The 15474-nt window shown below is 34.8% G+C and overlaps 1 protein-coding gene across 12 annotated transcripts in view; it reads right to left on the minus strand.

Moving 5' to 3' along the window:
- Positions 1–1251: 1251 nt before the first annotated feature.
- Positions 1252–15474, minus strand: part of LOC128678013 (calponin homology domain-containing protein DDB_G0272472-like) — a 52271-nt gene continuing 38048 nt past the window's right edge. For 10 of the 12 annotated variants that reach the window (XM_053759211.2, XM_053759215.2, XM_053759217.2 and 7 more), the window contains 10 exons: positions 14550–14629; positions 13658–13750; positions 11606–11713; positions 10321–10522; positions 9818–9932; positions 9418–9556; positions 8908–9117; positions 7752–7841; positions 6778–6879; positions 1252–5878 (listed from right to left, as the gene is read on the minus strand). In XM_053759211.2, coding sequence (XP_053615186.1) covers positions 5660–5878; positions 6778–6879; positions 7752–7841; positions 8908–9117; positions 9418–9556; positions 9818–9932; positions 10321–10522; positions 11606–11713; positions 13658–13750; positions 14550–14629 — 1358 coding nt within the window. In that variant the 3' untranslated portion in view covers positions 1252–5659. The remainder of the gene's footprint in view (positions 5879–6777; positions 6880–7751; positions 7842–8907; positions 9118–9417; positions 9557–9817; positions 9933–10320; positions 10523–11605; positions 11714–13657; positions 13751–14549; positions 14630–15474) is intronic. The other 2 variants (XM_053759222.2, XM_053759212.2) reach the window with 1 other exon arrangement.

Raw genomic sequence — 15474 nt, forward strand, 5'->3', positions numbered from 1 at the left:
GAAAATTTCGTTATGAATTAATTGCATTTGCGAATGTAATATAAAATGGTCTTTCTCACTGTGTTCTTTGCGGCGTTTAGTTACCGATGATTCTAAAGAATCGGTATTTTGGGATATCACTGTTAGCTATTCTAATTCTATTCTAAAGCTATTCAATCTATTCAGGGTAACATATGGTTTTTTGAACTCTTTATTGTGTTTTGAATTCAAACTCTCCGTTACGTTATTTGTAAAATACAATTTAAATACAATGTACACCTCTCGTTAAAAACACACCATTCATCTACATTTTTCCTAATCAAATTTTTCTCAAAATATTGAATAAATTCCCGGATATTCGCATTTTTAAAAGTTTTACTTTCTGACAAAATATATTGCCATCCTTCTGCAATAAGATCATGGGGCACTAAAGCCAGGCTGGAACGTAGACCTACAATGCGTTTGTAAATTTTATTTTTGATGCCAAGATTTTTTGATTTCTTCCATATATTTTGTGTGAAATGAAAATAACACCTTTTTATTATAATATCTGGGAAAAATAGTTTTAACGCATTTGGTGGCCCTGGTTCAAAATCCGCGCGTGTATTATGGCAGAATGTAGATGAATAGTGTGTATTTAACGAGAGGCACCGTACAAATGACATAACGGAGAGTTGGAATTCTAAACACAATAAAGAGTTCATAAAACCACATGTTACCCTGAATAGATTGCTAACAGTGATATCCCAAAATACCGATTCTTTAGAATCATCGGTATTTTGGCAAACGCCGCAAAGAACACAGTGAGAAAGACCATTTTATATTACATTAGCAAATGCAATTAATTCATAACGAAATTTCCTTGGGCCATTTTTTGGAAAAAATGCGTTAAATAAATCGTATTGATTAAATATTTGTTAATTTTTTATTTACTAGACTGTACTAAGGGACAATAACGTCATCAGTTGGAGCACGTGACCTTGGAAGTCCCCGTGCTTCACCCAGGTGGAGAACTTTGGTGAAGCACGGGTCCAGACTCCTTTTGTCTTACAATTGGTGTAGTTATTTCTCGCGCATTTCGGATAAACGAAAAACAGAAACTGATAAAATTGGAAGAACTTGAAGCAGTACAACTCATTGCAAATCGCCCCTATTACCATAGAGCAAGGCAGGGTAACTTGACTTGCTGTCGACTGTAGGTACATAAGTTTCAGACTTTTTTCAACACAAAGGAATCATTTAGCTAGAAAATAAAATAAATAAAACCACTCATAAGTTTGATATTTTTATTAAAACTGCTTCTTATAAATCCATCGATTGCTAACATAATAATAACGTAGAATAGAACGTACATAAGCCATGTCTCAAAGTGATATACATAAATACATAGATAGATGAATGACAGTGACAAACTGGCAACCAACGACGTGTGCGAACACACCCATACAAATGCAATGTGACAGGTGACAGGACGCCATATTTAATTTCGATCTGTCAAAACGTAAAAGTATCTTTAAAAAAACAATGGAAAATATGTGTTTTACACCTTTCTTACAGCGCATTTTCATATTATTAAATAGCCACAAGCCTCGAAGGAAAGTGGTTACCGGCACCCGTCACATATTATTGTATACTTCACACTCGCAAAATGAATCGAAAACAATCTAGATACATGATCAAATTAAAATATATGTTTGATTAGCAATAAAAAAAATTATACAAGCAAGTGATAACATCTATTTGGTACAGTCCATCGAGAAAAAATATTTTTGCAACCACAAAAATGTTTCGCGACGAACTGTACTAAATAGGTTTTATTTAGAAAAGAAAAAAAACTATTACAAACGAACATGGAATACATTTGGGTTAATCCCGGTGTTATTAATAAAAAATTTGTTATTAACTACTAATATAATAGAAGTTGGAAATAAATTAATTACAATGAAAGTGTCAGTCAGAGAATTTTGCGTTTTTAAACAAATTTTAACTTGCAAAAATTATTTCAAGATATTTTTAACTAAAATCGGTTTTAAAGTACTTTCAACTAAAATTATCTATAATGAATTTGACTGTAAACCATCAGTTGAAATAACATTTTCAATCGTAATTTCATTAAAAATAACTTATGACAATATTTGCAATTAAACAGTTTTTTTTTAACATAAGACTGTATAACGAATACATCTTACGTGGATATGCGTGTGGCTAACATGTGTCTACACATTTTAAATAAGAAAAAGATGTAGTATTTTATGTAATAGATTTACTGTGCCCCACATATCCACATGACATATAAAAAAAAATCAATAACATCCTATGGAACATAAAAAAAACCTTCCAAGAAACAGCATACGAACAGAATACACGACTGATACAATTATTTTTAAACTCTAACTACTTATTATACAAAAATTGTTTATGCATGTCGTTAATAACATATTTATTTTAATTTATTATTGAATTTTTGTTAAGCATATTATATATCCAGACTACTTTTGTGAATATCTATCAATATATTTACAAAATCCGAAATATTATGACGATAACAATAATTTTCTTTAATGCAATAATTTTGTAAAATATTCGTAGGATATTATTGGTAAAAACTCACAAAAGTCAACACTCATTCAATGCGAATTTGATTCCTACACTATGCTAATGATTTATTGTTAAATGAGGATGCATTAGCTCTCTCCTTCACTCTGCCTGGAGTGACTGCGACAGATATACGACAAAATTGTAATGTATTTATTGAGGACACAAAGATATTAAATAATTCCTTGATATTTTTTCAAAATACCTAGTAATATTTTATATAGGTATTTTTGTTGAATTGAAATATGCCAACGATATCTTAAAATCATAATGGTGTACAAGATATCGCTGATATACAAGGAACCAGAATATTATTATAGAAAATTGTATATTGGAAATTCATTCTAAACTGCAAAAAGCATAACAAATGTACGCAATAAACTAAAATCGTCTCGTACGTATTGCAAATAAACACATATTTTTTATCACTGGTTACGATGGCAACGGCCTAAAATCAGTCCTAATATAACGTGGACGAAACATCCATCTCGCTTCCACGACGCGGTTCGTCGACGTGCGACAGAGAAAGAAAATTATTTCACCAACAGGCAGGATTCTAACAATAAAAACATCACAATAAATAAAACTTATAATGTACACATTGTTAAACGCTGTTGATAAGGACAGCTATCTATACACAACCTAATAATGATAGAACATCGAACAATTTTACTGACTTGACTTTATATGGAAAGGACACGTGTCTGACATATTTAAAAAATAAGTTACAAGTACATATTCGGAATATACAGTATAAGTTTTGATATAATGAAACTAGTATTTGAATTTAGGATAATTTTGTATTTTCTTCATAGTGACTACATGCGGATAATATATTTTAGATATGGTTTGGATGGTTCATGTAGGAATAAACATATATAAATTGATTCATAGAGATCACACGAACTGGAGATGAACAATATTAATGGTACAGTCAAGTCACCCAGCATGAACCTCTATGGCGCGGTAATAGCGACGAGTTTGCAGTGAATTTGGGTAGGTTGTGGTGCTGTTGACTGTACAACGAGCTCTCGACAAGTATTCTCTATTTGCTTGCGACTTCGTACGCGCGCAAAAATACCGATTATTTCCGTTCCCGTAGGAATTTGGGGAAATCTTCCCTTAGTACTCTACTACATTTGAATCTACAAAGTTTCAGCTTTCGACAACCAGTAGTTTCGGCTATATGTTGTCAGTCAGTCAACTACGGAAGTGTATATAAAGATTGGGCATGCATTTTATTATTGTTTTAATATAATGCAATGATTTACAAAGATCTAATAAATGAGGAAAGATCATAAATAAACTTATATAAAAATCCACATAATCCAATAAATAAGAATAGATCCCACAACATGAAAAATAGCGTTATTAAACCATTTATTTTTTCGAAGCATTGCGCGATCTCTATGACCAAAATAACGTTAAAACATCAAAACATAATCGTTAATCCGTGTTCTCATATCACCCCGATAAGTTTTATTAGTATTAAAATATTACCCCTAAACTTCAAGCCGTGATCTCCCCGTCTAATTTGCAAATTAAAAACAAGCTATTTTAAATCTTTTGCAGTATAAATGCAATAATAATTATATTATTATAATTTAGTGTTTTCGAACCTTCTGTAATTATATTCTATTTGGCGTAATATGTTAATATTGTTTCTGTAAGATGATAGATTATACCCATTAAATAGTATATTTTTACACATTTTAAAGTAAAAAAACTGAAATTCACGCAAGTTACAAATATTCGGCTAATGATTTTACGTCTTTTCGCTCACGATATAAATATCATAGATATATAATTCGCCAAATAAAATATTATATAACAGACCAACAAACCGTTTTCACGCATACATATTGGCTGTATACATACAAATTCCAACTTTTCACGCCTTACCTTGAAAGGGCAAAATTTTTCTACCAATAAAAATTATAGTTTTTCTAATTAATCGCATTCGAATTTTTACTAGCATTTGTATTATTTTTGTTTCTCATATCATTAGCATACTTGCAATTTGATAACGTTATTAAATTTGCTTATAATTCGACTTGTAGTGTAGCACCGAACTAAATAAAACTAAGGCACGATTCGTATAAAAACTATTTTCTAGCGATTAGCTCTCTGACTATAAAACGATATCTAAAATCTAAATAACAGACTGAGAAAGCTATAGACTTTTTATCTTTAGTTACGCTCATACAAGAAAGAGACACGCGTATTAGGAATACATAAGATGAAACGGGACAGAGCGCAATATTTTGTCCCTAATCGCGAGCTCTGTTTTACAACGCGCAATCTACCGCTTTGCATCAAATGAGTCGGGAAGTTGTATGGATATATTTTGTCTCATTTGGTTACCTTAACTTAGTCTCTTTGATTTCCTTTGTCTTTGTTATGCTCCCAATTTAAGATGTCACTTTCTAGTAACTATTAATTCTGGGTGTGTCATGAGTTTAGACATCATTTCATTTTATAGAGACTGCTAGATTTTAAGTGCAAATGTTATGTCTTATATTAGTATTTTAGATGTGCAACTAAGTGCGATAAATTTCTAGTTATATAATTATAATGTGCCGATATAATATATGCACTTGTCGAGTTTTTCTTAGTTGGTCAATATCACTCTTATAATTTCTAATCTTATTGGGTTTTGTACACTTTGTAAGATGTTTTATTTTGATATATTTTATGGATATTCAAAGATTGAGAAATGTCTCTGTCGCAATCGAATTAGAAGACATAGCAGCAAACAAATTAACTAATTATGATTTTTAGACCAATCTGATTGGATGTTTAGTGTGGCTGTAATCATGTTTACTCTAATTAATAAAACTTAGCCCCTGGTATTTTATCCATAAAGAAAATCTGATCAATGTCATGATAACATTCCAAATTTTCCATTTTATTTTTCTTTCCGTTCAGTTTTATTTTTTGTTTAAATTCCCAAAAACAAACTTTGCTATTTTTCCCAAAGCTACACAGATATGTATTCACATAGAGTGCACAATGCGCGCGCATCCGCCAGCCAATATATACGCTATGAAAACTCATTTACCATCACTATGTAACATACCACAGATTATATAGCATTTTGCAACGTCAGAGGGTGGTTATGCCCATGGCCGTTGTGCGTAGTGAAGTCGTCGTCTAGAATTTTCTCCATCTTTTGGGCTTCGTTTGAGAGCCGCTCGGATTGGATGAAGTTGGCCGATATGTGGCCAACGCTGGCGCCAACGTTGCCGTTATTGGTCTCGTTGTCTATCTGTTTGGGCGTCTGCTCTTGGGGTTTGTCTTCGGTCTGAAAGAAAAGTAATCATGCCATGTTATAATATTTTAAATATATATATATATATATATATATATATATATATATATATATATATATATATATATATATATATATATATATATATATTTGCTGTTACAGCGGTTACAGTTGAAATTTTAAATTGTAGACAATTTTCTTTATTCTACAATTAATAATATACAATTTGTAATGTACAATTATAACTATTTAATATTTTTAACTTTATTCCATACAATTTTTTTTTATTCCCGCTGGAATAATGAATTGTCATACAATTTTTTAATCTACCGTTTTGAATGACTACAATTTACTTTCACATCTAAATTTAAACACGTAACATGTTTATTATTCTCATATAAATATATTAAACGTTATGTTAGGAGGTTTTGTGTTTGATCCTATTATATTATCCTATTATTATATTATCAAACACAAAACCTAAAAACCTCTAAAGACTACTCGGGTACATCAAAACAAGCAACTTTTATTCTACGACTTTTTTGATTCGTAGTTTTTTTGTCATATAAAAAAAATACACATCTTAACTCTATGCAATAGTCTAGCAACACGAGACAGTGCAGTAGCGTTATATAACGGAATCGAACATAGAGTTAACGTTTTATAGAAACGACATTAAAAACTAAAAAAATGTTTTTTTTTTGTATTTATTACGTTTATATAAAAGTCGTAGAACAAAAGATGTTAGTCTCTATGTACCTTATGCGGCTTTGGAAGGTTATGCGTTACCAGTAACCATGTATATATTATTATTTTGTACAGGTACAGTATAAACACATGAAGTAAGTAACATGTTTGTGTTGTGGTGTTTAATTTTTGGTAATAAATGTTCATCATTCATTCATTCAAGTAAAACTATCAATAGGTCTCACAGTGACCTGGTTGTGTGAGGACAGCCCCAGCAAGTCCGCGAGGTTCCCGTTGCTGGGCTGCGGCTGCGCCGCCTCGCCTTCTTGGGGTTTCGACGCTTCCGGCTACAAACGAACACACACAACATTACATAGTTTACTTTCGTCGTATAGGCAGGTAAAATCTATGGAAACTGCTGGTTTGCATTTCACTTCTCACCGTCAAATCGATTCATAGCAAACCCGATAAAAAAAACCCGATCCACTGAGCAGAATGGAAAACACTGAATCGACAAGAACTTCAATCCGCGATCAGGTCATCATGAAAAATTATCTTTTTCAGATTGGCCTCCTGTCTTGGTATCGCCGAGTTAGTATCCAATAAAACAAGTCTCAAACTTAATGTGTGATTTGTCCCTGTATATTTGTTTACTAGCTTTTGCTCGCGGCCTCGCCCGCGTTAATTTTCCCAGATGAAAGTTACCCTATGTCCTTTTACGTACTCCAAAAATGATGATGAGATGAAAAAATCTGGAATCGAACGGGAATTGTACCCGCGCCCATGTGTGACATGTATAAAAAAATCAATTTATATATGTACGCAAAGCTTTCAAGAATAGAGCGTAAAGAGGTAACAACAAACAAACAAACTTTTACATTTATAATACTAGTTAGGATAGGATATTTTTATTTATTTATTTATTTATTTATTTATTTATTTATTCATTCATAAGCTTAAATCTATCTTTACAGTTCTCACCAATGCAATAGACAAGCATCCCATTTCAATTATTATTATAACTTATGACATACAAAGCCGTTCTTATGAATTCGCTCATAGAACATGAAAACAGGTCTATTCTTTCGGCAATCTGATTGAGATTACGAAACGCGCGCGTCAGCGGGGCCAGGGCACATACAGCAGCGGCGGCCGGCGACGGCGCCACACGTACCCTTGGGGAACACACAGTCTCAGCGATAATTAGTGGTCATCTCACCTGACTAGTGCCGAAACCGAGCAAGTCAGCGTTCGCGTCGGCGCCCGCGCGCGGCGCTTTGTCTTGTTGCTTCTTGTCTTCTTCTGCTTGCTGCGGAGGATACATGTTTTTTTTTACATTGCTGTGCGTGATTTTGGGCGTGTTTTGTTTCGACTTTATAACTAGCTGCGCCCCGGGGCTCCCGTAGGAATTCCGGGATAAAAATACCCTATGTGTTGTTCCAGGTTATGCTCTACGCGCGGACCAGATTTCATAACAATCGGTCGAGTAGATTTTGCTTGATAGAATAACAAACATACATATACATCCTCACAGATTTTCGCAGATAATGCGAAACAATGGTGTCAATCAATCGCGAAATTGTTTACTTCAAAAGTAAAAATTAACCCTTTACAATCTAACCACATTTTATAATGATGTAAAGAAAAAAAATTAAGAATAATGTATAATGATTATAAGAACTGTTTATTTGTTCCACTAGTTCAAAGTTTGCAATACATGAGTCAATTGGAGCTTATCGCCATACTAATAAAGACCAAAATGGCGGGTCACCGGATTCGCGAACGTGACAAAGGTTTGAATGTAAACAAAAAATTATTGACCATAGACATTGATTTTGTTGTTATCACTAAAATTCTTCATAAAAAGTAGCCTCTAACAACTTGAAAATAAAGTTTAAAGTAGTTCGGGAGGAGACCGGTCGAAATCGACCGCTTCGGTGACGAGGGTTTACGGCATCTGAGATGACTTTTACGACTTCCTACCGCCATCTAGCGGCAAGTAGTCGCATACACACTAGTGAAAACTGTCAACCAGTGTGCTGGTTTCCTCACCATGTTTTCCTTCACCGGAAGAAACTCAAACTTTTATAGTTTGAGTTGCTTCCGGTGTAGTAGTGAAGAACTAGTAGTCAGATTGGTACATGAGTTTACCACATGGGTTTATACTCATATGGCACCTGTAGGGTTCGAACCTGGGACCTTTCGATCACAGGTTACCTACATACGTATTATATTGCAAGTTACATAAAAGCATGTGAAAATATTTTTTGTTTAGCTTAACATGCAAACCAATATTTGCCAGGGCTTGGCTATCAACACTTAAAAAATTATCAATGGATAGTTGTTACATTGTAAGAAATCATTATAACGCCTACCTTCTTAAGCCTAGTTCTGGCCATGATAGCTTCCACACGCTGCTTCCTCGCCAGCCTCTCCTTCTCCTCCCGCTCGGCTTCCTCGCGGCGAACCTTCTCCGCTTCCTCATTGGCCCTCCTCTTTTCCTCTTCTTCCTTGACGCGCAACGCTTTCTCCGATTCCTCGCGCGCTTTGCGCTCGGCTTCTTCGCGTTCCAGTTGTTGTTGGGCCTAAAACACCAAAAATACACGTATTAAAAAATTAATTGATATGAATATATTTTTTTTAATGAATAAATTGTATCAAAATTTCAATGATATGTTACAAAAAATCAGCAATCGCTTAGTACTGGAGCTAAGTCGAGGGGAGACATTGTGACATATTTAAAAGGCTAATAAATTCATAAAACCTTTTTTTTTTAAGAGGATATTTATATATTATACATTTCAGCGCTTATACAAATCGTAGATACATAAAAAATATTAGTGATGTAACAACTCACACTAGTAAATAAATATACATGTGTGTACCTCAATAGCCTTCCTAAGTTTTTCTTCTTCCATTTGCCTTTGAAGCCGCGCCAGCTCCTTCGCTTCTTCTTCCTCTCTTCTCTGTCTCTCTTCCTCTTGTCTCTGTCTTTCCGCTTCTTCCTCGGCTTCGCGCTGTAGTCTATAATATACAAAATTGATATAAACTAATTCAGAGAACTACACTAACGATCTACAGAAATGAATTTTTTGGAGATGTGATGCTGTTGAAGCCCGAATTTAGTGTAAAGAATAGACCTTACCTCCTGCAGTCAACCCTTGAGAATGCTATTGTTGCCGCGTATGACATCCACGGGAGGACGTGGAGACGTCCCATAATAGGGCGGAACAACACGCCATAAAAGAATTAAAGAAGTATATGTATGTAACAATATAAATGTACCTCTGTCTTTCAAGCTCAGCCTGCCTTTCCAACTCTTCCCTTGCTCGCCTTCTCCTCTCAGCTAGAGCGGCTTTGGCTTCCTCTTCCGTCGTGATTCTTCGAGCGGTCATTGACGCTGCAACATTTAAAGTTTTTTTTTCATGGCGGGATTACAATAAGTATTATTTTCAGTTATTTTTTTCGCTTAGAAAAACTTACAAAAAATATTAGTGATTTTTTTTTGTCCAAATTAGCTGTTTAGTACACTAGTGTATGCGACTAAGTAGTCGCGGTGTACTAAACTATCTAGTGGCAATTTGCCACTAGGTAGGCGGTAGATAGTCGAAAAGACATGACCTTTTCGACTATCTACCGCCTACCTAGTGTGTGTTCACCTGTTCATGTTTACCTTTATTCGACTTTAATCAAATCTGACACCAGTGTTAGAAATAGCACGCTCGAAATGAACGAATGAATGAGTATGAACACTGTGGATTAAGCAGAATATAACGCAGTTTCCTCACCTGTCATTTCATTCTCTTCAGTCTTTTCCTGCGATGGCTCTTTTTCTTTCTCCATTTTATCCACTTTCTCTACTTTCTCCACCTTCTCCACTTTCTCTATCTTCTCAGATTTCTCCACTTCCTCCTTTTCGACTGGCTTGTGTACCTCCTGTTCTTCAGGTTTCGATGGCTTAACCTCTACGTGTTCTTTGTTTTCGTTTAGCTGCAAACAAAGACACATTTTTTATTATTCATAAGACTCATAAATAAAATTACTAACATACAATTATCCATATCACACGAACATGGTAAATTGGTGTGACTAAGGATCGGTTTGGCAAATTATATATAATACTAGATGTAGGCCGGGATTTTGCTCCCGTGGGAATTTCGAGATAAAATATAGCCTATAGCAATCTTGGATAATGTATCTTTCTAATGGTGAAAGAATTTTTGAAATAGGTTCGGTAGTTTCGGGGATTACCCGGCTCAAACATACAAACTCACAAACGCTTACCTCTTTATAACAATAGTAATAGAAGTACATGTAAATTATTTATGGAAACAATATACCTAATTGTGCATATTACGCAAAGCTCAGCGCAGATGGCGCTACTGGTACAACTAAGGTACACAAACATTGCCAATGGAGGCAAAAAGCGCCAATTTTCAATATTGTTGCAGATTTACGACCAAAAATACCTACGCAAACGTGGTGGGAGTTTAAAGGAAAAAGGAAGGATTTAGTGGATTATCCTGAAAATAATAACACTATTTTATGTTATATTCTGCATTATTTGGTCAACTGTGGTCATAAACTGATATAAACTTGATTTTGACTGAAGATCTTACCTGTACGCAGTCCATATTTTAATAAGTCCGTGAAGTGTTCCGAGCTTCTTTTCGACCGTTTACTGGCTCGAAAATTTTACAACGCGAGGCGTATCCCATAGTTTTCGAAGTTTTTTATCTTATGGAAAACGATTTTTCCCAATATTTCGGCACCCGAATATGCTACATTGTTGTATATTTTCACAAACGAATGCTTACATAATGAAAGGATTAATAAAGTACTCTAAAATAAACGTTTTAATCGACATAGCAAAAGGCGGCAAAGCTTTTGTGTAACATATAGTGCTGTACTCTGGTGGGATAAATGTGCAGTAATACTCCCTATTAGGAGAAAAATTACAAATTAGCGGACTGCTCGCTTAAGAGATCTGATTCGGTAAATTGACACGTTAAAAGGAATTGGTGCGATATAAATGTGATTTGATATAAGAGTGATTAATGTGCTTTTATTTACCTTATCATCTATGGTTTGGTTGGTCGCGTCATCATGTATCTGCAGCGCTTCTAATTTCCGCGTCACCTCCACGGCGTTCACGCGGGATTTATCCGCCACTGTAGCAGGCTGCAATGGAAATATATGAAAATAAAGAAATATACAAATATTATATAAATATATTAGGACAAATCACACAGATGGAGCTAGCCCTAAAGTAAGTTCGAGATTTGCGTTATGGGATACTAACTCAACGATATTATATTTTATAACAAATACATATATAGATAAGTCTTCTCTCTCGGTTCAGAAGCAAGCACTTTACAGCAGATATATGATATATTATTATTATATTATTATTATTATTACTTTACCACTGCGCCACCGAGGTCGTCGAATATGATATTATGATAGACGAATTATGAATAATTACGAATATGATAGATAGAAAAAACATTTATTTGTTCAACTGTTACACCCACACATTATACAACATAAAACAGACTATAAAACTAATTTATATCCAAAAGTACATACATATGTGTGCCACAGAAACACAAATAGGCTACAGCTCAGCACATGTTGCTCGGAAGGAGCAACGCTGATTTTCAGCTGTCACCTCTGAGCGACGACACAAACAAGCGCATTCTAACAAATTAATTTAAATTTAAAATATTATTATTATTAATTTGACAATTAATCAATATTATATATTAGAAAAGAGAGACGTTAGATATGTTGCTGATTGATAAATATTATTATAATTTGAACGATTTTTTAAATTATAGATTTAGATAAAAATTTAGTTAATTTAGTTACTTTTATTTATTCGATTTTGTTTTGCGGGATGATAGCATGCTCTCCATTTAAATTTGCATACCCGTGGACGGTGAAACATGTAGGATTCTTTTAACACCACATTGTAAAAAAACGTAAACTCATGTTTTTGCAAATAAATAATCTTTGTCTTTGTTAATTTGTCATGTTTTTTGACATTAAGATTATTATTACTAGGACGAATGCGTTGAAGATTAGTACCTATTGAAAGTGTTTATTAAAAATTGTGTAGTGTCAAAGTCGCGTTGTCCGCCGATACCGGGCGCGCGCGCGTGTGCGCGGCGTCATCAAAGGCGGCGTATTCAAAGCAAAATTAGGTATGTTTTTGAAACATTATGAGGCACAAGTTTGAATTGTACTAAGAGACTAGAACTTAAAAGGAGTTTTAACGGACGCTTTGCGGGTGGTGTCAAGTAGGACGACAATACACCAAGTATTGCTGTCCTTTTCTAAAATTAGGGATGTTACTAAAGAAAAATAAATATTGTTTTTTTTTTGTATGGAAAAAAATATTACATATAATTTTATTTTTCATAACCACACACCTTATATGACCCTCGGGGTATGGCCTTGTCACGGCTTTATATACCATTGAACAAACATCTTGTATATATAAAAGAACAAGTGTTTTTCACGAATCAACACTCAGCCTAAAGATGAAAATCGTAACATAAACGCGAAATTTGGGCAGTAGCTTTAGGTTATTCCGTAGTGCTCAGATAAGAAAGGAATTTTCAAAATTCGACCCCTAAAGTGGTAAAATTTGGGGGTAAGTTTGTATGAAAAATAACGAAAATCTTTACTGATCTACTTGAAACTTGGCACAAATGCAATGCAACAAAAATAATGAAAACCGTGGTTAAGGATTTTTTAAAATTTGACATTTAGGGTAGTTAAATGAGGATAAAAGAAATAACAAATAATCCCATTCAAAATTTCGAAGTAAGAAGTGAGAAGTGAAAAAGAAAAGAATTTGAAAGAGAAAGAATTTAGAAGTGAGTAGACAGCTCAGCGGTAAACACCATTGAATTCACGTTGTTACTGTTGATGGTTCGAATGCTGAACTTCAATTATTTTGAATTAAATCTGATTATCTGATTAGGGTGATTTCTGTGAAGTTTTATTATGGTTTTACCCGAGCGAAGCTGGGACGGGCTGCTAGTTTAATTATATATTAATTAGCGTCGTTACTCCGAAAGAAACAATTTAAAGATAAAATGTTATGTGTTATATTACCTTATGCACTTCTTTCTCGACACTAGTTTCTTTAGAAGCGGGCGACGGCGACAGCGCGCGACCCGGCGACGCCGACAGCGATTTGTTGCGCGACTGGTCATACAACAACACACATGTTTATACACTTTCTATCGAATGTGTTCGCTAACAGTGCCGCCAGAATTTATTCAAGTCGCTTAAATGCATCTGACATGTCGTCTAGTGGCGAGTATCACATACATACTAGTGAACTTAAACTTTCAACCAGTATGTAAGTCTCCTTACGATGTTTCCTTTCATCAGAATCAAGTAGTGGTGGTGTTATGGTTAAGACGCCCGCCTGTGGATCGAAAGGTCTCGGGTTCGTATCCTACTCGTGCCATATGAGTTTGTATACCAATCTGACTCATACATAGTAGTTTTCATAGACCACCACTTGCTTCCGGTGAAGGAAAACATCGTGAGGAAACCTGCACACTGGTGGACAGTTTAGTTGACAGTACAAACTATGTGTATGCGTATGCGTATAGATGGTGGTAAGTAGACGTAAAGTCATGCCAGATGCCTTTAGGCGACTTGAACACAATCTGACACCAGTTTTAGTAATAACACACTAGATATGACGATGATCGGAAGCAAAGTGGTGATTTATGAAAACTGTTATACATGAGTCGGATTGGTATACAAACTCATGCATGTGGCACGAGTAAGATTCGAACCTGGGACCTTTCGATCTAAGGCGGACGGCTTTAACCACCATTACTTGATAAGTCGTTTAAGTGAAGAATTGAAAGAATAAAACTTAAGGGCTGAAAATCAGTCTTGGGCATTTTGTTCAGTGCTACCTAATTTACTATTAGTTTGTGTTAATAATTGTATGTGTGTGTGTGTATGTAATAAATAAATCTTCTACCTTATCATGTTCTTTGGCTGGCTTTGGCTTTCGACTTGTGTGCGGCGGCGGCTTGCCCTCCCCTGGCGCTACGGACAACGCTGCAACAAATATATTCATAGTTATTGCTATTTATTACTAAATTTATGGATGTTTGTCATGTTTGACATGATTGTTGTTGTCGATGATTGTTTTACTCGTGACAATTATTTTTTTCAATATCGAGGACTGGCTGCGCCCCGGGGCTTCGTGTCCGTGGGAATTTTTAGATAAAATGTACCCTATGTGTTATTCCAGGTTATTTTCTACCTGTGTACTAATTTTCATAACAATCGGTCCAGTAGATAATGCGTGAAGAGGTAACAAACAAATTCACTTTGGCATTTATAATATTAGTTGGGATTGAGATTTGAAATGAATATTAGTAAAGATATCGTATCATCTCAGCCTCAAGAAAAATTACAAATCTAGGAGACGCTCCGTGGCATAGTGGTCACCACGCTCGGAGGCCCTAAGTTCGATTCTCAGAAGGCATATTATAAGTACTTGTGATCACAGATCGACCGTTATCTGTATTCGGAGGTCCTAGGTCCGAGAAGTAGGTATTACTCGAATTTGCAATCATAGATATTTATCTTCATATTTCCTGGGCGACGTTTATTTATTGAGTGTATGTTCATATTTCCAGGGTGACGCTAGTACAACACTAGCCGAGTTGAGTGCGGCCGAGCTAGTTACATAACAGGGTGGTTCTCAGAGCGTTTCGACCGCTGCGATCGCGTTGTCGTTACATTTTTTAGAATGAGTTTTACTATATATTTCTTTTAAGTTTCATGGCTCCATCGTTCGTCAAAACGATGATTTTGCCAACGTCAAGATTGACACGGTGTTTTACTATATGACTTTACATTAATCACTCTGTACTTTAGTAATGACAATTTTATGA

This window comes from Plodia interpunctella, chromosome 19, assembly GCF_027563975.2.
Source record: "Plodia interpunctella isolate USDA-ARS_2022_Savannah chromosome 19, ilPloInte3.2, whole genome shotgun sequence".
NCBI lineage: Eukaryota > Metazoa > Arthropoda > Insecta > Lepidoptera > Pyralidae > Plodia > Plodia interpunctella.